This window comes from Rissa tridactyla, chromosome 6 (assembly GCF_028500815.1).
Source record: "Rissa tridactyla isolate bRisTri1 chromosome 6, bRisTri1.patW.cur.20221130, whole genome shotgun sequence".
Classification (NCBI taxonomy): domain Eukaryota; kingdom Metazoa; phylum Chordata; class Aves; order Charadriiformes; family Laridae; genus Rissa; species Rissa tridactyla.
This window is the reverse complement of record NC_071471.1, coordinates 69,982,086-70,009,975: the sequence shown is the minus strand read 5'-3', so window position 1 is coordinate 70,009,975 and position 27,890 is coordinate 69,982,086. Positions and strand designations below refer to the sequence as shown.

The 27,890-nt window shown below is 38.7% G+C and overlaps 1 protein-coding gene across 2 annotated transcripts; it reads right to left on the bottom strand.

Annotated features, from left to right (window-relative positions):
• EDRF1 (erythroid differentiation regulatory factor 1) lies at nucleotides 1–26,628 on the bottom strand. Of its 2 annotated transcripts, XM_054207580.1 has the most exons (25): nucleotides 26,509–26,628; nucleotides 25,535–25,743; nucleotides 24,050–24,116; nucleotides 23,060–23,185; nucleotides 22,444–22,568; nucleotides 21,819–21,978; nucleotides 20,459–20,560; nucleotides 20,045–20,166; nucleotides 18,915–19,026; nucleotides 18,031–18,178; nucleotides 17,848–17,956; nucleotides 17,362–17,473; nucleotides 15,944–16,204; nucleotides 14,370–14,441; nucleotides 14,104–14,254; nucleotides 11,679–11,867; nucleotides 10,452–10,652; nucleotides 9,838–10,060; nucleotides 8,391–8,610; nucleotides 7,783–7,941; nucleotides 7,343–7,492; nucleotides 6,515–6,668; nucleotides 6,130–6,245; nucleotides 3,819–3,982; nucleotides 1–839 (listed from the first exon to the last, which is right to left on the bottom strand). In XM_054207580.1, exons 1-25 carry the CDS (start codon nucleotides 26,572–26,574, stop codon nucleotides 668–670), a joined length of 3,690 nt encoding a protein of 1,229 aa, XP_054063555.1. In that variant the 5' UTR covers nucleotides 26,575–26,628; the 3' UTR covers nucleotides 1–667. The 2 variants fall into 2 exon arrangements, with proteins under 2 accessions (XP_054063555.1, XP_054063556.1); XM_054207581.1 differs by lacking the exon at nucleotides 20,459–20,560.
• Between the last annotated feature and the right edge of the window lie 1,262 nt (nucleotides 26,629–27,890).

Genomic DNA, 27,890 nt, shown 5'->3' with positions numbered 1-27,890 from the left:
GTGAGTTTATATTTAATAAATAATCTTTTTATTTAAAAATATGTTCTCATTTATTCACAGTTTCAAGTCTGAAAAAGATAATACTATTCTTGATCAATTCAAACACAGCTAAAACCACTTCTGGGATAAGTGAAGTCCCAGTGATGGCTAATAATCGCAAGAACCTTGCATCAAAGCTCGGAAGGCACACAGTTTTGTGCAGGACAGGAACTGTGAGAAAAGTAGCGTGTCCACACATTCAGCAGAACTTGCCTTGTACAACTTCGGTTCGTGTTACTAGTTCACGTGTTCCAATGAAGCTTTGCTTACAAAGTACATCTCATTAAATATCAAACCAGAGCAACTGTGAGATTACATTTTTATGCAAAACATTTATATCACTGCAAAGCCCATTACCTGTAAGAGAAAAATCATTAATTTCTCCAACGTAAGGAATTGTTATGTTTATATGCAGAACCCCAATTTGGCGTTTCAAACAAAGAAACACCAGTAACAGAGCCGTTACAGAGTTCTCACAGGATAAAAAGGAATTCCTGTTCTTTCCCAGATGTACAGTGTAACAATGCCGGCAATATTATCACCTTCAATAAATACAAACATCACATGGGAAAAAATACCAGTGATCCCCAAGGCAAGGCACTGTTCCTGCTGGTTTGCAGCGTCTCAGTCACTGAATTTCTCCGTTACTGGCCTCACTACTTGGAGTCAGCTGCTCCAGCAAATTTAAGATTACCTCTATCCGTTCTAGCAGCGTCATACTTTTGTTAGCAGTTGCACGCAACAGCAGGGAGTAAACTTGCTTGTTTGTTTTAAGAACAGCTTCTTCTTCATTAATGCCCCTAAAAGGAAAACAGATAATACAAACTATTAACCTGACCACAGTATTTTATTCTGCAAATTATCAACACAATTATTAAACAACAACACGGATGACTACTCCTGTGAAACCACACGGCTGGTGTTTTGATTTGAGTCTCTTTTTTCCCTAGTCCCCTTCTCCTGCCATTTTGCAGCGCTGCAGTCACAGCCTCTGTTGATACTGCAGGAGGGATAAGGTGTGCCAAGTTTTATTCGGCTCCACTCTGGCCATTTTACTAACTCATAATCCCGAATCACGTCGTAAACCCTCCAAATCCAGATCCCCATGCCAGAACTCCATATTTTTGTCTAAATCAGTGTCTAATCTGACGATGCCAAACGCAGACAGACACCCGAACACGTGGGAGACACCATCTCTTTGCTCCCCTGCCATTAGCTCTCCCCTCTTCACAACTATAGGCATCGTTTCCCCATTCAAGTCTGAAGCCCATGATCCGGCCTTGTCCTCTCCAGTTCTAAACATCTCAGTTATTTCCCTACAATGGATTCTCTTCCACGCTCAATACCTCTGCACAAAAGAGCTTTTCCTCTTTTGCCAGTCTGCAAAGCTCCCACCAGTTTTCTCCATTTGACAAATACTGTAAATCACTTATAACACACGTGCTGAGCTCCTGCTCCAGTGCCTCCTCTTTCCCACCCTGCTCTGCTACAGGTAATGGCCAAGACTAATAAACAAGTGACCCAAACTACAAAAGAGAAAAAATAAAAAAGCTGCCATTGATATTATAAAGAAATTAAGTGTGTATATGTGCAAGCAGCAGTCAGTTTAATTGCAAATGCTCCGGGAATTACCAAGAAATGGTGAAGCAGATGAAATTCATAACACTTGGCAGAAATCAGACAGGTTTATTTATTAAACAGAACAGGTAGTCAATAGAAAGCCACTGAAATGCGAAGTATTTCCAGGATAAATTACAAGAATTCCCAGAACAAAGTATTACTTTCAATTACTTCTTTCTTCCCATTTACATAGCCAAGTTCAGTTATGCTTATGCATTTCATTTTTAGAGGGTAAAACTGATTTCACCCAGTTTCATTGCTAGTCTGCAAGTTTCACTATCAAACATTAATTTTACCACACGTTCTCCTGTTGTCTGCCAAAGTGCATCTGAGACCCTGAAATAGCATTTGAGAGCTCCAATTTTCTCCCCTTTCAGCCTGCTATTAGAACAGAAGGCAGCCGGTATCTTCTCCTTCTAACGCAGCAGAACGGAGGAAACGTACACAAGAAGTACACAAGGTACTGGAAAGGTGAAGCAAAAGGTAGTTTTAAGCTTAGCCTCAATACATCGTTGTTTAAAAAAAGTTTAAGGTGTTATAGCAACGCTCCCACTTCACAGTATTCAAACTGTAACACATTCCCTAAATGGAATCTTCGGTACAAAACCCCACTGGAGAGAGACAATGATGAGAAAGTAAATGGGGGGAAGGAACCCACAAAAGAAAACCCAAGGAGTTCTTTGTTTTACAACACTTACCCATATTACGGGATAACAGAACTAAAACAATTTACTCAGTTACTTGGACATCTACTTGGTTCTGTACAATTTATACTTTATCCTCTGCATTTCATATCTTCAGATTGCCACCTTGTGGAAGCTCTTTACTTAAAGAGTAAAAGCACGGAACAACGCATCTAAACAAACCACTGCTAAGAAGGACTGGGCTTTCTTCTTGGCTCGTGTTTTTCTATTTGCCAGGCTCCTACTGTCATCAAACAAGTTACTGTGCAGAATGAATTCATGTCACAGTTACCTTTAGCAAAATAGCACTTGCATCTGCAGTGCTTCCATCTCAAAACCTATTAACACAACTTCCAACAATAAAAGAATTCTCTGGAACTATATACTAGAACTAATGCCACATTTTCATAAATTAACTTTATATAACACTAGAAACAGCAATAATATGCTGCTGCAGCTTCTGCAAACACATTTGCTGCTGAGGGAATAAAAGGTATTTTCTGGATCCCAAAAGCAACACCACACACGTTCAAATCTAACCAGGAGAAGCACCAGCAGTGTAAGGAATCCCACTGGCACACCTCATCCCAACAACACTTCAAGGTCAACACAAACAGGAGAAGCCACGTTTGTTCTGAATCCCAGCAGCAAGACAGAAGATTATGTCTTCATTGTACTCCATTAGACGTTAGAAAATTCTTTAAACACCAGTGAGGATCCTCCCCACTCTATTTACAGCATTACTGATGTGCCTACATTTATTCTCAAGCATTTTGCTTGCTAAACTATGCTGTCACTGACATATTTTATCATCAGGATATATCGAAAGATCAGCAGTACACAGGAGTTTCACCCCCACTAACTTCAAGTGCTCTGTCACAGACGAAGACCAATGTCAGTTAAGATAAAGGACACCATATACACATCCCTCATTCTCCAAGCGAACAGTTTGATTAAAAAAAAAAAAGCGAGAAGCATGCCAGCAAAATTATGGCAGTACAAGTAAAACTGCTTTGTGTATGAGTTTATAACTACAAAGGACATAGGATTTATATCCTCTAAAGGATAAGTTAGATAGCACAGAGCATGATAAAGCATCAGTGACTCGTAACTGTACCCTGCACTTCCGGTGATGATTACAAACTATTTATTTTCCTATTTGAATATAACAACTCAGTCTGACGTTTTTGTCATCGCTCAGTCCTGGCCTGCGATCAGGAAAGAGGAGAGAAAAAAGCTGCCTACACATACTCAGTAAAGATGTTTATTGGTCATTCCCTCAGTTACACACAAAAACACAAAAAACTTTCAAGATATAGATGATCAAGGCGTTTCTCGGCTCCTCCTCCACACAGAAAAGTCACCTCCATAAAAGAATAAATATCACACTTTCTTGTGTGCTTAGGAGTACGTGGTTTGTACGTATTTATGGACGAGAATCACATCTACACACACACACATCAAGGTTCAACTTACCCAATTTTCTTTTTGGTCGAAGTTAACAATTTAATGGATTGGAGGAGAAGGAATGACATTCTGGACTCAAAAATACTAAGCAGTTTCAATACTTCTTCTTTGTTAAGGCCAGTAGAGGAATCATGAGGTGACGTATTCTCAGCACTACTTTTATCCTTGCTTATCTACAGGAAGAGAAAACCAAAAAACATTTCACTCGACTCCACCGTTTAAACGTACTTCAGTTAAGTCAGACAACCACATTTGTAAGTTCGATTACTCATTACAGGTGTGGGACCAACGTCACAATTGTTATGACACCCTGTTTATGAGGCGTCAGTAGTTAGCTCGTATCCACACAAAAGTTATACCAACTGCATATGATGTATGTATATACTGGAGTATTTAGTTATAAAAATATCAGGAAAATATGGATTTCACTATTCAATCTGTTCCTCAAACTACCAGCAAGGAAGGAACACACATCAGCATACATCACAAGTAATTATTTATTTAGGCATCAAGAACCGATTAACCCTAGCTACAGATAACCTTACACATTTTAGTATTTCAATATTAAATATACTCCATATAGAGATTTGCCATTTATATTGTACATAAATTCTTAAGTCCTTTAAGAAGGCTTTTAAGGGATAATCATAGAATCTTCATGGTTGGAAAGGACCTTTGAGATCATCAAGTCCAACCAAACCACCTACAATCTCTGCCACTAGAGCATGCCCTGAAGTGCCACATCTAGACGTTTCTTAAACACCTCTAGGGCTGGTGACTCAACCCCCTCCCTGGGCAGGCTGTTCCAGTGCCTGACCACTCTTTCAGTAAAGTCATTCTTCCTGATATCTAATCTAAACCTCCCCTGCCACAACTTCAGACCTTCTCCTCTGGTCCTGTCGTTATTCACCTGGGAGAAGAGGCCAACCCCCACCTCTCTGCACCCTCCTTTCAGGGAGTTGTAGAGGGCAATGAGGTCTCCCCTCAGCCTCCTCTTCTCCAAGCTAAACATGCCCAGCTCCCTCAGCCTCTCCTCATATGCCCTGGTCTCCAGACCCCTCACCAGCCTGGTCGCTCTCCTCTGGACACGCTCCAGCACCTCAATGTCCCTCTTGTACAGAGGGTCCCAGAACTGAACACAGCACTCGAGGTGAGGCCTCACCAGTGCCGAGTACAGAGGCATCATCACTTCCCTACTCCTGCTGGCCACGCTATTCCTGATACAAGCCAGAATGCTGTTGGCCTTCTTGGCCACCTGGGCACACTGCTGGCTCATGTTAAGCTGTCCGTCCACCAGCACCCCCAGGTCCTTTTCTGCTGGGCAGCTTTCCAGCCACTCTGCCCCAAGCCTGTAGCGTTGCTTGGGGCTGTTGTGACCAAAATGCAGGACCCAGCACTTGGCCTTATTAAACCTCATACAGTTGGCCTTGGTCCATCGATCCAGCCTGTCCAGGTCCCTCTGTAGAGCCTTCCTACCCTCAAGCAGATCAATACTCCCACCTAGTTTGGTGTCATCTGCAAACTTACTGAGAGTGCACTCAATCCCCTCATCCAGATCATTAATAAAGATATTAAACAAAACCAGCCCCAAAACTGAGCCCTGAGGGACACCACTGGTGACCGGCCGCCAAGAGGATTTCGCCCCATTAATCACAACTCTCTGGGCACGGCCATCCAGCCAGTTTTTAACCCAGTGAAGAGTACACTTGTCTATGCCATGATTCGCCAGCTTCTCCAGGAGAATGCTATGGGGAACGGTGTAAAAGGCCTTACCAAAGTCCAGACAGACAACGTTGACAGCCTTCCCCACATCCAGAAGGTAGGTCACGTGGTCACAGAAAGAGATCAGGTTGGTTAAGCAGGACCTCCCTTTCCTAAACCCCTGCTGGCTGGCCCTGATCCCTTGGCTGCCCTGCACTTGCTGTGAGAGCTCACTCAAGATGATCCTCTCCATGATCTTTCCCGGTACTGAGGTCAGGCTGACAGGCCTGCAGTTTCCCAGATCCTCCTTCTGACCCTTCTTGTAGATAATACAGAGTTGCACAGAGCCCCGTTCACTCAGTCAGTCAGTCTGTATCCATCCATATACAAACATGTTTTAATCCATTTCTGGATCGTGTTCTAGAGTAATTTTTTTTATCAACTTCCACTTAAGAGGATAGAAGAGAACTGCAATAGGTTCAAACCCTGTCCACACTATTTAAGCAATTAGCTCTACTGAAAACTAACTAATTGGTATCTTAATTGCCAAATGACCAGTTTTATGTGAATGCAATAGATACAAGGGAGCAGGTAATTGCACCACTTGACTGTTGTTTACCTGTTCACTTTCTGCCACAAGCTCCTTTCTGATGAGCTGGAATGCACCCTTGGTTTTCACCATTATATCCAGGGCCCCAGACAAAGTCTTTAATTTCCCAGCACTGCTGTTCTGACCTAAAAAAAAGTAAAAAGCAGGACACAAATGGGTTACATTACAGATTGCACTTTTTCTTCCATCCAAAGACTTCAAGAGTTCAAGAGAAGTGCATACTGTTCTAGTCAGCTAAAACTACTAAGATAAAAATGACTCTTCTCTCTTGGAGAAAATTCTGGTCTGAGGAACAGATTACTCCTGCTCTTATATACAAAGTTACCTAAAAATGAAGTTAAATGGGTCATGGTAGTTTGGAAAAGCTGTTGTAGTAATACAGAGCTAGACTTACTTGCCATCTGGAATTCTGCAAATGCCACTCTTTCCAGCTGCACACGAAGGAACTCACAGGGCGCATCCTTCAAGAGTTGGAAGAGTCGTACTGCTTTACTGTAATGAAGATCAGCAAGTACACGGTGTTGCTTCCTCAAATGTTCATCACCAACCTGCACCCAAAGTAAGGTACATCATAAATCCCAGACAGTTGGTATGCTCGTGAAGTAACCATTAGAAAAAACCTGCCTATGTTGGTACACAAGGTACCAACAATCATTCCCCTGCTCACTTCATAATGGTTCATCTAAAAATGTCTGCATGTGTCTAGAATACATCACCAGCCAGCTGTCTCTAAAGCTATTATAATTTCATAACTAATGCTAACAAATTCACACCAACTAGAACTAAGTTAAGCATAAAGAAAAATAAGTTAGAAAAAAAATAATCAGAAAGCGACATGCAAGTCTACCCTAAGGCTTTAATAAATCATATGCTTGTGTTCTAGCAGAAGGCCGTCTGGCTTAAGCATCAGAAGGGTGGCTTGGATGCAAAACCAAACCAAAGAAAACAGTTATCATCAATGGCTTCTGTGCTGAGAGCACGGAACTACTCAGAATAGACAGAGCCATAGAACTCAATACATTCTATAAAGGACAGACTGCTCTTAAAAGCAGCATTATATTTCACAATGATTTGCAAATAAACCACCTCATATTTCTTTGGTCAAATCATTTAAATAAATATATCCCAACGACGGGTAGAAGGATGATTATCAATCTCCACACATATTGAACATCTTAAGTATGGAACCTATACAGAAAACCAAACCAGTCTGTACAGATACCTGGTTTCTCAGGCAACTGTGATACATCGAAGCAAGCCTGTGGTGGATGGTTGCAGCCCGATATTGGCAGAGAGGCTGACGTGCAGACACTGTATCAACATCACAATATTTCAAGGACTTCATCATGGCTTCACTAACTTCCTTCTCTATCTACAAGATAAAACAAGATGTAGCGTGATTATTTTAAAACTAGAACACCACTATGTGCAAATATAAGGGTTAAATCTCTATTTGTGGCACTACAGAACTATCTTTTCATTAAGCAAAGCCTTAAACTGTAAAATGTTCAGTCACTTGACTTTTTATATGAACTACTTCCCAAATTCTTCAATCACATGAAGGTTTACAAGTTACTCTAACATCAGTTTTGCTCACTGTTTAGTTCTTCAGAAAGACAATAGCTTATTTTTTCAGGTGTTGTCACAAATGCTCTTTTTTACCTGTTCCTGAGCCTTTCTAGATAATGGAGCGTAATCCTGCTGTAGAGTCGCCATAGTGAAATACGTAGTAGACAGCTCCCAGTTCACAGAATCCCAAACAGCTGGATGCACATCTCTCTTACCTAGTGACCTTAATGCCTTCAGATAGTAGTCAATAGCCTATGGATTATAAAAAAAAAAAAAAATAAAAAAGTACACATACATGGTCCTGCTTAAGTTTATAGCAACTAGAAATTAATTCCCTTTACTCATTCTCCAGGAGGCATTCCAAAGTAATTTGTCTGAGCCTTCTTCAGTATTTTCCTTACACCCATTTTGGTCATAACTTTGCTGGTGACCACACATTTTTATCTCCCTTTTATGTGGTATTGCAGCCTGTTAAACATCAAGATCTGAATGTTGCAGCACTTATATCAGAGCAATGGAATCAAACCTCAACAATAATACTGAAGCCTATACAGCAAGGATCAGGATAAAAAAAAAAAAAAAGGACAGGTTTCTCAAGTTATTTCATCAAGACTCACAGATATTTACAGAGCTATTTATAAATATTCTACGGTAAAAGGCGTATTAAGGTATGGGCCATTCTAAAAATAGTATGATGTTACCTTATTATAATAAAGGGCCTCTTCTGGGGAAAACTCTCTTTTGAAGTCACCTTCAGCTGCACAGTGTGCTTGAGCACAAATTCGCATGAGTCTTCCCGTGTTGCAGAGCAGAAGAGCAGCATTGGTTGCATCGTCAATGGACTCAAAATTCTGAATTCCTTCTTCAAAGCAAGAGAAGCTTTTCTTCCAGAGTTGCTGCTCTGTCGTTGATACATTTTTACTCACTAGGGATAAGACACAAGGCTTACCATCTCATTCAAAGTCTTGAAAGGTACTGAACAAACATTTCCATTATGTTCTTTTTCTTGTAAGTAACTTTTTAGAATTTAAGGGTGGTTAAGACTCAATTAATGGGAAATACTCTTAAGAAAACCTCAAATGAATGAAAATCTTAATACTTAAGTGCACTATTACACATATTATACTTTCAAAAGAATTGTAGTAACATGACACACAAAAACCAGCGGAAATTAACAGAATAAAACACAGATTTTTTTTTTCTTCCCCTCAGAGTAATCTTCAGAGTATTGCAGTTACTTATATATGGTATTAAATAAGAAAAAGTGACTTTTACAGACAAATGAAATTCATTATTTGAGCTTTCACTTCAGCTGAATAGTAGTTCTGCAAAAACATGGAGATTATGAAAAATTACAAAATTAAAAATACAACCCAAAATCCTTCAAACATTAATTGGACAAAGGTCACAGAGAACAGCTGGTATTTGGGAAACTGAAGCTGTTTACAATGAACCACCAGCATCTAGTTTGTTCTAGTTTATGTCACTCTTTCTTGTAGACAAGACACTATTGGCTTTGCTTTCAAAAAACAAAAAAACCCCAAACATCTTACCCTACAGGGAAGCTTAGGCAACCTCCACTTCCTCAAAGGTAAAAAACCCCAAACAATACCAAACAAAACAAACAGGAAGAAAACCACCCAAAAGCAAAGAGTCCAAGGATTTACTTCCCCAAAAAAATCATAGGCTGAGTTCACTCAGACTATTCTTCAGCCTATTTATTTTATTTATTTATTCTTATTTTATTTATTTATATTTAAATTAAGCTTAGGCTTGTTCACGTTGGGCTAAACCGAACACATCCAGAATGCAACATTCCCTCCCTTCTACAACAGAGTTGGTTTAAAGTTTCCATCATGTTTTTTGAGGTCAGTCTACACGCTTCAGAAGAATTCCTCCAAAGCTATAGATTTCATTATTCAGTTTAGGTACCATAAAGTATGATGTACAAGCCACAGTAACCTATTGTGGACAAATACTTACAGTGGACATTAAAGTTACACCACATCAGTTAGAGAAAACTATTTACTACAAAGTTCTTTAAATGCCTTCTTTATAATCAGAAACATTCAAGATTTCTCACACTGCTACTGAACACGATCATTGTTGTAACTCCATGAAATAGCAAGAAGTAGAAGAAAAGAATACTTGCCCACTCTCTCAGTCTGTACTGCAGCAGCCTGGTTCATGTAAAACACTCCAATCTCATTCCTGATATTTCCCATCCTCTTTAGTACCTGTATACGCTGCTCTGGATTTTTGTTTTTTAAATTACTGAAAAGTAAAATTTCATAAGCTGCTTCATAACATTTACAGCTGACGGAAAGTTGGCATTCCAAGTCTGTAGACAAGTCAGTAGCCCAGGCAAACACTGGAAAACAAAATGCAAAGCTTGCATGTCAAAGAGTATTTCCAAACAAACTTAAGTCTGCGATGGTCATCATTTTGGGCATTCTCCTCTAGATAAGCATAACACCCATGTCAGAATGATCCCACAATTTCTACAGATAAGCAACAACCCCATTACTTAAACAATCACTGTCTTGAGTTATTTTACAGCTTCAGGCATGTCACGTAGTATCTTGACAACCTCCTTACATATGACAGGCACAGTAAGCTTTCTCCAAAGAAAACAGAACTGAAGTGTAATAAACCCTCCTCCAGAAATGATACTGGTGCAGTGTTTTGAGGAAGCACAACAAAAGTTACTTATGTTTGTCACATAACCGAATTACAGCAGTTATCTTGTATCAGTATCATACCTTGGCACCTGGATTCTCTATGAAGACTGTGTAATATTTCTTGATCTTCTTTTGTCTGGTAATTATATTCTTCAAGATACGCTGCTCTGTTGTTTGCATTTTGAGCGAGCATTAATTGGATATCTCCACAAAGGGTTAAACACTGACAAAGAAATACTAATACTTCGGGAAGCATGCTGGCACTGAGACAACAGTAGGTATCTATTAGAAAAAAAAATCCCATGTACGAGAGAGGGGGAAGAAAAGAATTAAACGTCAAAAGGTTTGACAATGACTGACAATGTAATTGGTTTTTATGTTACCTGTCACACTTATTCTCTGTATTCAAACACATATTCTTTTAAGAACTAACCTATTTTGAAGTCATAGTTGCTCTACACAGCTGACAGCTTCAAAAGAGCAACTAAATTGTTCAAGACAAGCAGTGAATCTGGTAGTTAAAAATGCTAATCTCAGATTTGACTAAAGGAAAACTGACTTTCTACAGATTAACTCAAGTGAGATATAGCCTGAAAAATTAATTTCCAAAATGTACAGTTTAAACTTGATTCTCAAGCCTTTAAAAGACTATAAGCTGAAGAATGCTTTGAGTTGTTGTTTAAGCATATTGATGCTTTGTGTTAAGATCAACTGCTCCTGCCTCCCTCTACCCCAAGCCCTAGAAACATGGAAGCAAAATAGCAGTACTAAGCTATGGCATTTTCCAGTTAGTTACTCTCATTATTGTAGCAGTATTCTAAACAGCGCGATTTTACTTTCTTCATTTTCCTCAGTAGTACTTGAAGATGTATTTCATTTTAGAGGAGTATCCAATTCAGATGATGAACAAGTTTGGTATTTCTGAGTCAGGCACATATTTAAATGAAATGGGCATTTCCAGGGAAAAAACATCTGCTTGAAGCGATAGCATTCAGAGCACAGAGTGCTATCTTGGACCTGGCACCGGGACCAACTCTCCCAACTTCAAGTGCTCTGAAGCTCCAAATCTGCATCCTAAATTTCCCAATCTGTCAAAATGGCAGCATCTTTCTACCAGAGACTGGAGTTCCTCTTATTACAGGCTTCCCTCCTCAATAATTAGCTAGACACTTAGTTTAACTAAACACATGGTTGTCAGACTTGTCACTGCATGCCACCAGGATAAATCATGCACGAGGGAAGTAGGTGATATCATGAAAGGTATGCACAGGCAATGGCACAGATGATAAATACATTCTAGCAACTTACCATGGCACTGTAAAGCCAGCTTGATGTATCGTAATGCTCTCCCATATTTCTGTAGAATCATAGCAGCATCAGATAGGACATAATAAGCCTTTGATGATTTCAGAATGAGCTGGAGTTTCATTTTATATTGCCACGATCCAGGAATCATTCCTGACTGACTGGAATGCTTACCCTTCTGAAATGAGCCCACTGTAACATGAACAGAACTCCATCAGTAAATCTCATCTCTATAACATATGGCAGAGGTTGGACACAGCTTCATCAGTATACAGACGGAATGTAAATTGCCTTATTACAGCTCTGCACAAGTAGAGTTATGCCAACTTGTCTGCCACCACATTTTTCATCTGCAAAACGGACCCAATACTTGGAATTTTTCCACGTATTCCACCTGGCAGTGGCATGCTTGAATACAGTGAGCACCGTGACAATGCAGCTAACCTCTCATTCTTTATCAGCTTTTTGAAAGACGGATGCAGTGGCCAAGAATATTCTGTTAGGTAGCAGTAGAAAAGAGTGGGGAAAACCACAGGCATAACTTGTCATGTTCTCCACCAAATCCTGACAATATATGCTATGTTTCTGTATGAACAGTCTCAAAGTGAGAAATCCTCCATTTGTGGGTTCAGCCTCCAAAACACAAGGAGCTGGATAACCACAGGAAAACCAATGTCTTTATCACACTAGTTTCAAGACATCCTCAGCATAAGATTATGAAGGTTCCTTCTTTGATGCTGCAGTGATTATGGAACCAGAAAGAACAGGCCACTGACTTTAGGCATACCAAAGGACAACATTTTGTCCTGACAATATCTGCACACAGAAATGAGCCTCTTACTTACAGGTGGACCTACAAGGCCTGACTTGCAAGCCCATGATCTTTAGTAAGTTCTAGAAGAACTACATGTTTACATTAGGACAAAGATGAATGTAATACAGTAACACCTCATACAGTTAAAGACACAGAATGCACGTATACTGTATCAACATACTATTCAGAAGTAGTTCTTTTCAAGAATTAAGAGTACTTACCCTTTCTATATGTATGTAAACTTACACATGTAGCAGAGAAATTACATAATTTGCATCACAGAAGACAAACAAACCCACATACTGGAGAAGCAAAAGTTTCTCCCTTATGTTTGAACTATTTTTCTCTAGGTTGAATTCAACCCTTATGACCTAAATAAGTATTAGTACTGCTACTTCAGGGAAGAACTCCAGCAATCAACTAAAATATTTTTTACCTGTGCAATAGTTATCTCCCACATCCCCCAGGAAACACTTGTTTCTAAATAGAAAAAGTTAACACGTGGACATTCTCCTTGCCAGCTGGCAAGCAGCTGCAACGTGTCATCAGTTCCAAATTGTGAAGGCAGAAGACAGAGCCTGGCTGAAGGAGAGCTGAAATCAGCACACACTGTTCCTGCTGAGCTGAGGTAGGTAAAATTTCTCAGTAGATCTCGGTAAAAATTAAGTCTCACAGTCCATATTAATAGTACTGTGCAGAATTTATGCAAGCTCAACACAATGTAACTGTCTCATAGAAGTGTTAAATTCCGTAGTCACATATCTGCTAAAAATTAAGACAGTATGCATGCATCTCCAGGTCACTGACATTCAAGAGACAATCATGAAGTTGGAAGAGAAACATAAGAACGCTTAAATGAATAACTCAAAAATGAACTTTCTTGTTATTTATAGATTTTCAAAGGGGGAACGGAGGAAAAAGGAAATAATAAAGAATTGTAAAAATATGCAAGACAGATTTCTTTCTGGGTTATGCTTACAGGGCTTCCCACCCTGCAGAGAACTCTACTACTTTCCTATACCCTTTTACAGCACTCCACAGAAAAACAAAATAGTTCCAGACTATAGTCTGAAACTTCTCAGGTTTGAGTATTTAAGCAAACAAAGCGTTTTTTATTTGCTGCTTCCTTCCACAATTGTAGAGGTACAAGAAAGAAATCAAAACCCTTGTTAACATTTTATATGCAGTTCAGCAGCAAGCATGACGTAGGAGAAAAACCTGCAGAAGTAAGAAGTTCTTCCACAAAACTTCCGAGTCAAAAAAAAAAGAACAAAGGCTGTTTTAAAAACAACCCACACAGCTTACAGTGCTCCACATACCAAACCCCAAAATACTAAGTCCTTATGTAAGTTAACTGAAAGCCGCATCTAAATAGGGTCCAGTAAAATTACGTGTTTACTAATGAAATGCTTTAATATGCAAACTATCCCAAATGAGTTATTCTTTTCATATTTAAAAGGGAACAGACTGTTCTCTGATTTTCAGTATACTACTTTGGCTCAGGCAATAATGTAATTAGTGACTCATAAGTACACTGTTTTGATAATCAAAATAAAGTAGCAGCAGTTTGTGTTGGCACTGGAAAGGTCTTATTTGCACAACAATACAACTTACTTTTGTCTAAAAATAACGCCATCTGTTTTTCCAGACACTCAGGACCACCACTGGTGGATTCATCTTCATATTTCAATGGGATTGGTGTGCTGGGGTCAGCTGCAGGAAGGTCACCCTCTTTTTTAACACTGCTGTCAACAGACTTCAAGCCCTGCAAGAAGAAGTAGTAATTTAATTTGCCTTGAAAGCAATATTTATCAAATACAGAAGACACGAAGAACTGGGTACTAGGTGAAACATCATAAGAAAGTTGATGATAAACTTACCTCCAGGACGTAGTTGAGCACCAGCCTGCAGCGCTCCTCAGTGCCATGGCAGACAGGAAATGCACAGCTAGGCTTCAGTGAGGGGCAGCAGGGAAGGAATAAGAAGAGAATAAATATTCAACATATGAAATGTCAAAATTACCGGCTAGAAGATGCAAATGAAAGACAGCATTAAGATGATCTGTTCACAGAACATCTGAACTCTACACTATAAAGCATCACAGTATTTCTTTCCTTTGCCTCAGTGAGCAATTCATATACCCAGTCATCTGCACTTGGTCTCTCCTGGTAACTCCAAAGACAATATGAAGAGGAGACATGAGATGACTCTATTCCATAACAGTAATTACAAAAACATCCACAGATGGTCTGCAATGCAGACCCAGGAACATAAGCAGATTCAATGGTATACAGAAACTATTTCTTAGGCCTAAACATCAAAGTTGCACTTTCGCCACCTTTGAACAACTGCCTTGGGGTTTTTTTTCTAGAGGGTTGTAATTTTGTTTTCTTCTGGGATAGAGTAGAAGAGGGAGAAGAAAGGGAAAATTGAGTGCTTTTGCACCTGTACAAGTTGTTGTATTTTCAGCTGATCAACCTTGAAGTGTTAGAAATTAAGATAGCAGTAAGAGTTACTGATTTTTCTTTTTTTTTTTTCTTTTCTTTTTTTTTTTTTTTAAGGAAATCTTGCTCTTTGCTAGTCAGCACAGACATTAGAAAAAAGGTTTAGCTTTTGACCAACAAGAGTCATTTCATAATCACAACCCTATATGGGTAAGACAAGTAAAACATCAGAAGAAAAAGTAAAATGCTATGAACAGTTTCTTCACTGATCTTCCCAGTTTCTTATATCCCTCTATTTTGTTTCAATAACAACGCACAGAAAGCGCAATGAAGGTAGCAATATTACACTTCTGATTCTTTCATGAAGCACGTTTATGTTAATGAAGTTTCAGGAATACTGTGGTTGTGCACTCAGTGTCCCCTTAGACACAACATGTACGCATGTACAAAGTAAAGCTTCACCTCTTTTTTAAAGTTAACTATAACCAAAATTTCAAGGAAATCAAACTGCTGTATTCTGAGCAGTTACCTTGGAAAGACAATTCAAGAGGGAAATCGAAGACTATCTCTGTGGATACAAAGTATCTGATGCTCCCAGAAAAAAAAAAAAAAACAAACCCAAAATGTTACTCTTGCTCCAGAAGAAAAATACTAAGATAACCTAGGTATCCACACAAACTTGTAGTCACCTACAGCTCTTACACATGGCCACAGCTGGCAGTATTTTCTCTGCTCCTGCAACAGGAATAGTTTTCCTGCAGCCAGCTATGCAGAATCATGCCATAAAGGACATGTGCAAGATGGTGGGGGAAATCTACATTAAACCTGCGATACTGTAAAATTCAAAGATCTCAAATTTTATGAGCAGCTCATGAAAAGTTTCTTTCCCCACTGCTCATGCTTCAGTTAATCTGAAAAGAAAACTAACAAGGAACTGAATTTCAATAACAAACTTTGCTACATGAACTGAAATCTTTCAAGAAAACCCTTAAATCTGCAATTTCACTTACACGTATTCGATGAACAGACTTGTATTTTTCTGGTACTGATAACTCTCCAACAGATTTGATTATAGCCACTGCTTTATTGTCGTCTGGTGGATCAGAACTATTACTGTAAGAACCATTTTCATCACTGTCTGGCATTTCTTCCTCTTCCTCACTATAACTTTCATCAGAATTTCCATTTATAGGGAAGTCTGTAGTGTCTTCTTTTTTAGGTTCATCCAACTGAAAAAGTTCTGATAGCATGTAGTTTGCTGAAGCAATAATCTTTTTAAGTAAGAGAAAAAAGAATTAGTGATTTGTTTTCAAGTTAAATTTTTCTTTTCAGAGGCAACATCAATATAATTTGTCTTAAAATAAGGAATAAACAGTACACGCAAATAGGTATTTGATAAGCTGCAAATACAGCCTGTACACATACACACTGCATGACCATATTTTGAGCACTGAATTTTATTATCATTTAAGAAGCAAATGGCTGGAGACAGCATCTTATCAACTATCCGTGCACGTGCATGCAGCCCCTGCCATCAAGCTTACCCACACTTGGTTTTAACCCCCAGCTGACAAGATCTTCATCTCTTGCTTTGCAAGCAAGAGCATAAAGGTAAGAATTGGGAATACGGGCAACCATGGCCCGAGATGATTTTGTTTGTTTTTTTCTTAAAAGAAAGATAAGTAAATAAGGGCAGGTCTTGATCATCCTGTTTACTTCTTTTGAGTGCAATCCTAACAAATTTCTTGTTCAATCACATCTTTTGATTCTCTCAAACTCCAGCTATGCTGCGTTTCAGAGCAGCTTTTACCTTCTCTGCCTTTGTTCTAATTCAGGCATGAAAGGTAAAATCTGTCTTTAAGAAAAAAAAAAAAAAAAAAAACAACCAGCATCTATCTTCTTAGTTAATGGTAAGGAGGTATTTACCCTTCCTCTTCTCTGGACTGGTGTTGCACGGAGAAGAATGAGGAAGTAATGAAAGTTATGTTTTCACAGGACTAAGCATTCAGGGTTCTGCATTATTCCCTCCCACTTCTTCAGTTTATTCATCTACATACTTTAATATTACACATTACCATAGTTTCAAAATACATTGATGAATTAGGAGATATTACATACAAGCATTTAAAAGCTATCCTGTAGCAGCAGCAACATTCACAGTACTAAAAGTTTAGAGCATGAAGAAATCAACTTCTCAAAAAAACCCACCAGAAAAAACACACCATCAAAACTGACAACCCAACAAATAAGATATTCAAATTGAAACTCAAGAGGGCAAAGAGGACACCAGAGCACAAACAGCATGTACCTGTAGGTAACTGTAGCTTGCTTCTCTCCCTTGCAGAGGGAGGAGGAAGTACCACAAAAAATAAAACCAGATGCTTTACAATGATTTACACAAAGCTATGAGAAAACACGTCATTCTTACTTGAGGATGTCTGCCATTGTCCAGTAACTTAAGACAATTAAGGAGCAACGTTCTGATAGTGCCATAGTGTTTCTTGTTCTGGTTTTTCTTCAGCATCATATTGCAAGCAACTCTAAAAGGAAGTTAAACTAGTAAATCCCTGGATAATTTCTTCGTGCTAAAAGGAAAAGCTTTATACAATACTACTGCAAGTGTAGATCTCCCAAACTTCATGATGGGTCTACAAGACTTACTCAGTAAGAGTGAAGTTTACATGAGAAATGGTGAAAAGGAGAAAGTCTGTTTTGATTTAGTGGGACTGAGGCTTACCAAGCCTATGTGTAAAAGACGACTTTCATTTCATAATTTTTGGTCTGTATTGAAAGGTTTTCCGAGGTGCTGCTGCAGTACTCCGAAATGTATGAGTATGCTGCAGGATACATTTTTTCTTAATAAACACAACTGCACAAAGAATTAAATATTACAACAAAAATTGTAAAAACTCACTTGTATAGAAGAATTGCCACTGGCATTGTAAAAGGGTTTTGGTATTTGTCTTCTGTCTCTTCACAAAGGGTGGTCAGGTCATAGAGCTTTACTATATCACTCCCGCTTGCTGAAAGTTAAGAGCTTTCATTAGTCAACAAGACATCAACATAAATCTTTTTAAATTGATTTAAATCTACTTACCCTTAAATAGCCAATACGTATGTCCTTCTTTGGTGCAATTTGATTTCAGAAAAGATAAGATATTTTGAGCAATATCTTTTATCACTTTGGTAGAAAAATTAGAGTTTTCCAAATTGGGAATATCTTCTGTCTTGATCATTTCATATTTCTGCAAGGAATACGTTAAAGCTCAAGATCAGGAAGGTTTTCTGCCACCTACCCCTCCAAAATCTATACATCACTGTCTCTTATCAGCTGCTAAAAGAAACAAAGGCTACTATTATGATACGCTGTCACGATAAATTGAGTTAATTTCTCTGATTTACTATAAAAGCAAGCACATCTTGATTACATTACTCAATAAAAGTGTTAAAGAGGACTCATTTGTATGACAAACATGGTAAAGTAAAAGGGGAATAAGAGGTGAAAAAAAACCCACAAACGTGCAACACCTAACTATTACTTCAATAAAAACTAGTCAGCCTGGTAACTATATGCTACCAGCTACAACAGAGACTCAGCTGGTACGCGTGGTCTATTGTAAAATAGCAAATACAAACAAAGGTTTAAAAAGTATGCATCTCTCTTGGCAAGCAAACACTACAGATTTTAAGATGTAAGAAACTGGTGTATTTCTGCTGCTAGATTTTTTTATGTTTGCCTTCATTCATACATTGGGGGAAGAAGGAACCTTGCATGCACGGAAGGGAGGAAAAAAAGAAAAAGAATACAGCATTTTTGGATGATTGTTGCAAGCTGTGTAGACGCTTCTCATTCTGCAATAAAGGATTTTTGTAATCTTTTTGTCAGAACAGTAAGATTAGAAAGAGATCTGTTACAACTGAAGCAATTTCAGAAACTGAAGAATGGATGAACTAGGCATAAATGCAAAGAGACTGTCTTACCTGAACAATCCCATTAACATGAAAGCACATCACAAGCTCTGGTACGTTGCATATCAAGTTGTCCAACCAATAGTCAATTCCTGTTAGCACATTTATTGGCTTGTTGTTATCCCTGAAAACAACCATTTCTAGTGTTATTTAAGTATTTATCTACTCTTCAGAATATATTAAGGATGTTTACTAATGGGATTTAGATTTAAGTCACCTGAGATGATACTAAACAATTATTTGTGAATTGTTCTATTTTAAAAGAGGCAAACATGGAATTATATCCAACAAAACAGATGTACTGATCTCTTCAATGGAATACACTCACATTCCCTTAGCAGTTTTGAATTCTTGCCCACACTAATACTGAAACTTTAACAGGCTTCAGATGTCACACTATTACCAAGGTAACAAGTACTTAAAAAGTTCTAAAGGAACAGCAGTATTAGCTACAACTAATTATACTGCAAGCCTTCTCCCAGACCTTCCAAAATTCCTTGCAAAACAAGGTACTGTTAATTCCTAGATGTCTTAAAAAGATGACAAATACATCAAGCAAGCTTTAGTTTTTGCTCACTCTTTGACTATACATAGGAAAGAACAGGGAAAAAAAAAACCAAACAAACAGTAATCCAGTGATCCACATAAAGTATTAGTGAACAGTAAGACAGTCAGAACTTAGTCCTACTATAGTCACAAATTTTAAGTACTTATGAAGTGCCCAACTGGCAGTTATTGAAATCCAAAATCCTGGTAAGAGAGATATTACAGCCCTCTTCTAAAAATAGCAATAGAATGAAATTAAGGACTAAATGTACGGAAGTGTTTTCACACTCAACGTTCACACTGAAGCGAAGGAAGGTTGCAAAGCGACAGTACTTCCAAATAAAGATTTAGTTGCAGAGCCAGAAAAAGCAGCAGAGCATCTCAAGTCGCAGTGCAGTGGCACAGCTATGGGACTGTTTCTGTTTTCCAGCGCTTTACCATGCCATCACCACTTAAAGTCTAAAGCATGAATTTTATTCTTTAAACTGCACGTAAAACTTACGAATCAACCAAACAAAAGGCAGGCAGCTAAACAGGAAGCAAAGCAACAAGTCAGTCAAGGCTGGCATACGTTTATCTTCAACTTAAAAACCCACCTGAGACGCAAGCTCACAGCAGGGTATCTCCCACCTCCAAATATAGGCATATTCGATCCTACTAACATGTGGATATCTTCAAAGGTCCACAAGATATTACGAACGAAGTCATTTTTAAGTCCCTTCATTAAGAGAAAAAAATTGATCTATAAATCACTGTTATAAAACATGTTCTCCATGACATTCTGCAGAACTATGAGAAAGCAAGAAGCAAAAGCAGCAAATAAAAGACAGCACGTAATGAACTATGCTATGCATTCACATTAACTTAAAAGACTGAAATCACAGATGCCACAAAAGCTACTTCTACAGGGGGCTTTAGTTTTTCTCTTCGTTCCAATTTAGACCCAATTTTAAAATGTTGTATTAAATTGGGGGTTCAGTGTTTGAGCTCAAATTTCACATATAGCATACCTGACTGTTTTCCCCGTCATTGAACAAAGTAGTCAGGTTTTGTTCTTTGGGGGCTGAGGCCACATGCCCCACTATATATGAGGGTTCAAGAGGCACACTTCCCTGTGGAAAGCACAAGGATAAGGAGTGATTCTGCTGCTAAGGTAAAGTTAGGCCATTAAAATAAATTTTAACAACAAAAGCATATAAGGGAAAAACCTTTACCTCTAACTTCTTTAAATAAATACGTATTAAATTACAAAAAGCCTCTGGTCAGTGACTAGAATGGTTCTTAGCTAGTACCGAAGTTTTGTGCTTAATATTGTCATAGGCTTTGAAAAAAATGAGAAAGTTTTTACAGAAATCCTTTATTACCCCATGGTCAGCACCAGATTATCAGTCTCCAGAATGTAAAGCCTCTATCCTAATGTCTTATAAATTAAAGTGACACCATCCAAATGCACCACAGCTTCTTTATGATAAAGATTCTGCCATAATAGGCAATAGTTCCTCAGGAAGGTGGAAGAGAGAAACAGTCCTTTTTCTAAAAGCTTTCATGTACTTAAATATTTCTCCACTTAGAATATTACTACACCACAAGACACGCAGTTACAATTCTATGGCTAATGTAGGTTCGAGCCTTCATAAATTAGATGACCAAGTCATTTGGCAAGACAGTTGGTAATACTGTCTAAGCATAACTAGAGCATCATTATTATATTAACATAGACTGAATAGAACATATCTTTCGACCTCTCAAAAATTTAATCAATTCCTGTATTATATTACTCAAAAAACCCACAGTAATTAACAGTTTTCATAAATAAGCTTAGCCACAGACTGAAACCCTGGATTAGGGCCTAATGCTAATCACAACTTGTTGCATAATTACTATACACATCTCTCCCTTCCACTTGCGTAATCTCATACCAAGTATTTGTAAATGTTGCTTCACTGTTTTGCAAATGTTTTCATAGATCTTCATTTTCCTCTTCACCTAATAAATTCAGGGCCGTGCAGATTCATTTTAATGGCAGATTTAAAGAGAAAGGCCAAAACCTTAGGCTTCCGTACACACCTTCTGAATATCAGATTTTCCTACTTTTAAGTAAAGTCATTGATGACTACTCCTAGCCAAATGTTTTGTTTCTCAGAAACGCATAGATAAGTATGTGTTTAGTATTACAGTGACAGAAAAAAATTTCTGAAATTTAGAGCTCTGAAACACTGGCATAAGCTAAATTGCACATATTGCCAAGATCTTCCCGTGCCTTAGTTCATTTCTTTCAGCAAAGAGTACTGCAGCAGCACCTCTGAAAACCTTTCAATACATATGTCTCTAGAAAAAGTAAGGTGTCATTTAAAACACATATACACTAACCTGGTTAGAGGCACCCGGATCTTCAGATAATGAAGAAGGCATTTCAAACGGAGCTGGCCAGGAGGCCCTTCCGGCTTCATCACTCTCACCTGAAACAGGACCCTCCTGGTGCTGTTTTGAAGTGGAAGGGACAGGCTGAGCAGCTCCATCACCATTAATGCTGACAAAGCAACATTAAAAAGTTCAGTCGACAATATGCAAAGAGATCTATTTTAGAATTGTTGTATTTGATGCATTGTTCTCAGAGAAAGACTTTGCTAATATGCTGAAAGACTGCTATATTGACAAGTTGCTCAAACTCCTACAAAATTACAGCAGGTGTCACAATCTACCTTGTATATTTTAAATTGTTCTTCCCTCAAACCCAGAAATACTGAGATATGCAGTTAATTAAGCCATGCTGTTTATTTTATCCTTTAATACTTTAATTTTACTTTAAAATACTTCAGTTTCTGTTAAAACATTTACATGTTATTTCCTGATCTCATCCCTCAATTTCCTCTGTATAAGGATAAAATCAGTACATAAGACAGACCATAATGGAATTTTATCATTTACTTCAAGACAACAAACCAGGCAAAAGTAATTGGTTCAGAATTCAAGATTCATGCGGACGTAAGGTTACCTGTAATACAAAAATTTAGAAAGTATAGCCTTCTGGTACCAGTGTTCTTTACTCTTCTTTTTTCGTTGCCACTTCTGATCGATCAGCCTTTGATAAAACTCTTTCAGCCATGTCCAGTCCCCTGTCTAGGCAATATCATAGATATGAAATTAATATCAAGAAGCATCTACAAAGTAAATCAAGGGCCTTATTCACTTATGAATACTCATACACAACAACAAAAGAACCCCAGAAAATAAGTTCACAGCTAAGGTCTTGAATTGGTCCTTTAATGAAAGTGTATCTTCTAGAAAAGTTATATTCTTACTGAAAATTTGAGTTCATTAGAAAGTCAGATACATAGTAAGAGGCTACACAGTAAAAAATACTTATTAATAATAAAAACAGTAATATAGCAATAAATAGTGGGACTGTAATTTAATCCTACAATACCATAAATATAGGACACCAGATGTGGTTCACGAGTAAACCGACTGCTGCAGAATAGAGCACCTTTTGTAATTGCATATGAGTCTCAAGAATTTTGATACATATATGCTTTCTTACTGGCTACAGTATTCTTGAAATAATGCATTTTGACATTATAACATACTTAACAAAGAAACAAATGGTTAACCTGAGATGATCTCATGAAGAGTTCTTGTATATCTAGTTCATCCAACAGAAGCGTCCGTCCAATGCGATGTACTGCCATGCTCACATGCGACTTGCTATAAGGTATCTTCAGAAGTTTTTTAATATTCTTGCAGGAGAAAAGAGAACAGAGATAATATTCAATCTAATTATACTGCACTGTAAGGCAATTCTTAGGAAATTGAAAGCAAAGAACACACTACTAATATTGGAGCGGCATGGGCAGGCAAATAAAACCTTATAGCACCAGTGATTTTGAAGGCGGCCATTCCACAAGAAGCTGTATTTGTTGAGGTCAGAGAACATGAATGACAACGATAAAGAGACCAAGCAGTCAGTATAAACCACATACATGGTTTATACTCTCTCTTTGGATCATCGCAGGTATCATCAAAAGTGACAAAAAATGCAAGTGGATGGTCTGGATTTTAAAAGCTTTATCTTCACCACAGGAATACCAACGCTGTGTCAGATATCCAGAGGAATTTGGATAGAAATCTAAGTCTGAATAAAACTCTGTCAAACGTGTATGCTTCCTCTACTGAATAGCCTCATCTTAATTCTGCAGATATTACCAGCACCAAAAAAGCCAGCAAAAATCAGAGGAAAGAAGCTGGACAGGGAGTTATCTCTTCTAGATAAGAACAGAAAAAAAAGTTATATCCAAATAACCAATTTCAAAGACACAAGACAACTACATTGCAAGACTGATGTGCTGCATTCACTAAACTGCATATTTTAGCTGATGATTGTTTGTAGAAATCCACAGGAAATACGATTTTATCTGTACACGTCTTACTCGGTGATCAAAACTCCCTTAAATGACAGCAAGAGTTAGGTGATCTGTTTGTGTTTCACTAGGTGATCTTTGCTTTCCTTCAAAGGGAAAAGATGCCAGACGCCATGACAGCATCTTAAAATAAGGCTTATACAACATAAGAGTTTGGATGATGGAACTTAAAGTTACACATACCTCTGAATCAGACACAACATCGACATCATTTCCAACCGAGTCAATGAAGTCATATGCCATCCCAAAGCTGTTTGGAAAACATTACACATTAAGATAAATGCAGTGTGACGGGAAATAGAGATCTCTTTCTCCAAAGTTTATTAAATCTTTGAAAGCTTTTACTTCATCAAAAGAAGAATCTAGCTAAACATTATCAGGTGTAACAATCTAAAGTTAATAAACAGAATCATTTTGACATTCTACAAGTTTTCCGAAGATATTATTGGAAGTGCTCAGATCCAATTTCAAGACGTTCTAAAATGTATTTTAAGTTTTGTTGAAATCAAGAAAATCATAACTATTTAGCGTTCTTTAAGACAGCTATGGGAAACTAGAGACATTCATTTTATTTATTTTTAACACTAAAAATGGGAACAGTTTTTCAAAGTATTTAAGTCATTAAGCATGTTAAAGTCTTTCATTTTAGCAGCTGTCACTTCATTTTATCTCTTATGTAAGTTTTCTAAAACTGGCCTACGTGTTTTAACAAGCACATCCTTGTATCTTAATAAGCCACCTTCATTAGCGCCTCTTTAAATTACAAGGTATTAAATTAGAATACTTCAATGTACAGGTCATTCTTTCAAATTAAACCAGATATTACTATAACCCAACCAAATACATGATGCGTGTCCAAAATTTTATACTTTCACTACTAGCTTTTTAATATTGACTCTAGACACAAGTAAACATAATACATGAACAGGAAAAATTCATAAAGCCCTGAGAACCACGTTAACCCGCTCAAAAACGTACACCTGCTAAAACAGATTATGGGGATTTAAACAGACCCTTCACAAACCGTTAAATTTCACTAACTAGTTGACTTAGTGTGAATTCACTCACTCAGCACAGGATTTAAGCTTCCTATTTATAAAAACTCTGAAATCAACTCATCCAACTATTTAACAAACATCCGTACTGGTTCTGCCCCTTATTCCACCTTCTTTATTCACTCTTGACACAATTATGAAATTTCCTTTGCCATTAGTTAGCCAGTTCCACTTTCTATAGATCCAGAAGAGCTATAAATTGGCCCAGTAACTTTCAAGGGGAACAACATTTGTTCCATTTTCACCTGTTATCAAAAGCAGAATGTCTGGCTGAACCTATCTAGTTTGGTTTTGACCAACTGACAACAGACAACCAGAGCAGAACATGAAGTCACTTTGCCTGTCTCAGGCAAAGTGTCAACATGCACTTAAAAAAATTAATAATAATCAACAGCATTATCAGCATGATTAATCACAAAGGAGACAAGATTATAGCATACAGGCAAGAACTAAGGATGAAAAAGTAGAGGGAGAATGGTTAAGAAAAAGCAATAGCCAGTTGCTATGGTAAAGTCTGTACTTTATATTTTGGGTTACACAGGGTCCAAGTTCACTGTTAGATTTATTCTTAAAATCCTGGAAAAAAAAATAAATAGAGTCTGCTGTTATTTACCTTGAAAATGGTTTACTTTTTTTGTTGTTTCCAAGAATGGTTGTACCTGCTGGTCCCAGCTTGGCGCTTTCACGTAACCAGTTAGCAGGTGGAAGTTTCAAGTCTGTCTTCTCCTGAAGACGGGCAAACGCTGCTTGTGGTGGGGCGGATGAGTATTTCACCACGGCACTGCTTTTCACTTCATTCCCACCAAGAAACAATACTGACCCCTGGTTTTCAAAGAAAAATTAGTCTTTCGTTTATAAAAAAATAGCAATTAAAATGATCAGACTTGCTCTATGATAAGCTAATTTTAATGGTAAGCAACCAAAGCCCTGTCCTGCATTTGCTCAGTTTTCTCCTATACGTGTTCAAAAGTATTTCAGTTACCCTGATTCTGACACTTGCATCAAGAATATGCTCCACTTCCTGAGTTATAAGACTAAAGTGCTATTAAGGTCAGCTCCCCACGGAATGTGAAATTACTCAGAAAGGCCAAAATCAAAATATAATTCCCACTAATGCTGCAAAACCTCGTGAAAGTAAGTGTTCACTAACAAACACCACCATTAAAGCTAAACACGTTTCTGCTTTAATGAGTAAGCCTTATGACTGCATACTTCCTTTCAAATATAGCAAAACACGCAGCTGTCACACTTGCGTTAAGAGCCTTAAACTGATATATGTCAAGGGAAAAACAGATCCACAGGACACTATTTATGTAAATAGAATGCACCACACTGCACTTAGGCATAACAACAGAAATACTGCTTACAATTAAAGCTTAATCATAATTAGCACGTTCCCTACTGTACTCCGCTCCACACAACAGCGTTCCCTCACTCGCCAAACTGGAAAGAGGACGTACGCCTGTGAGGCAACTTAAAACATTCCTGTGGGCTGTGTTTACAGCCCCGCGCCTCAGCCCGGCCGGCCCTGCTACACCAGCCGCCAACACGGCGGGCGGAGCGGGGTGCCCCCCTCCCTGCCGTTACCTGCTTAGGCTCCTCGGCGTCTCCCCTCAGCGGGGCAGCAGCCCCGACACCGCACAGCTCCTCCATTTTCGGCCCTCCCGCAAGCGGGGGACCGCTGTCAGCGCGCGCTACCGGCCGGGGATGGGGGGGGGGAGCCGCAGGCCGGGAACATCTGCCTCTCGCGAGACTTCCCGAGAAGCCCACGAGGGCGCGGGCCAATAGGGGCGCGCGGAGGGTGGGGCTGGCGCGCGGGGCGTGAGGAGGCGGGCGGCGGCGGGCAATGGTGGCTTTCTGTGGGGTGCGGGGTCTCTCGCCCGCCTCCGGGCTTAGTTTGGGTTTTCTAGGCGGCTTCCCGCGCCTCAAGGGTGCTGACCTGAGGCGGGTGGTTACGGTGGGGCTGTACCATCGTGCTGCTCTGTGCTGTACCGGGAGAATGAGGCGCTGCGGCCTTCGTGGCGCGTTTCTGTGTGGTGGGGAGCTGCCGAGCCTCTGGGGCCTGCTCACGGCCCGTGCTCCCGAACCCCGGCTTACCTGAGTTGTCTCAGCCTTGTCTTGAGAAAGGACTGTCACATTGCCGTGTTAGGTAGCTTAGGTAAGGGAGTGAGCCAGTAGGGCTTATTGATGGGGTTTGCAGACACACTGAATAACTGTAACCTTCATGAAAGCAGTGAACACCTGGCAATGGGGCACCATGGCGGGGGGGGGGGGCGTGATCAAGAATTGTAGTGCGTTGGTCTCATACACTGAATTTGACAAAGGCTTAGCTGCGATGGCCTAAGCAAGCAAATGGTGCCTTGACTAGTGCCCAAAGAATTTTTCATGTTTATTATTTTCCTCTTAGATTATATTCTTTATTCTCTGTGCTACAAGAGACTGCAGTTTATGACTGGTCAGGAAGTACAAATGCTGACTGGCTGTTGTCATCCTCCCAGACAATGCATATATAGCAACTGGGCCAGCAACTGCCTCTCTTTACTGGGGTACTTTTCTGTCCTGTCACTGATCCTCATGGAGCTTAGGTGATCCTAGTAATTTCGAAATTATTTCTATCAAAGTTGTTTGAAAATGGCCTGAAAGTTTGAAAATTATGACATGTCAGAGACAGAAAAAGCAGTTGCATAAGTCTAAACCACTCTAATTTTGCATATTTTTATGAACACAAAGTATATGCCTTTTAGCAGTAACAATATTATAAATACAACAATGGAACGTCACATAGAATTTATTTAAGAAAAATAATTATTTAAGGTAATGTTTTAAAGCAGTTTTGAAAATTTAATTATTTGTTCCTTATGTTCCTTTGGAATCTTTATGGTGTTAGGAAGGGACCTTTTTTAAGTTTCATCCTTAAACTTTTTCAGCCTTACCCATACCTTGCTGGAAAACAGCAGTAAATACAAAAC

Excerpts from the sequence above, each read along its gene's own strand:
- EDRF1 (XM_054207580.1), bottom strand. The coding sequence starts at position 26,574 with ATGGAGGAGCTGTGCGGTGTCGGGGCTGCTGCCCCGCTGAGGGGAGAC. Across the intron at positions 21,979-22,443 it reads TCTAAATTTTTGTATTACAG|CATTAATGGTGATGGAGCTG; the intron begins GTAACCTTACGT and ends TTGCTTTGTCAG. Across the intron at positions 6,669-7,342 it reads ACAGTTGCCTGAGAAACCAG|GTTGGTGATGAACATTTGAG; the intron begins GTATCTGTACAG and ends CTTTGGGTGCAG.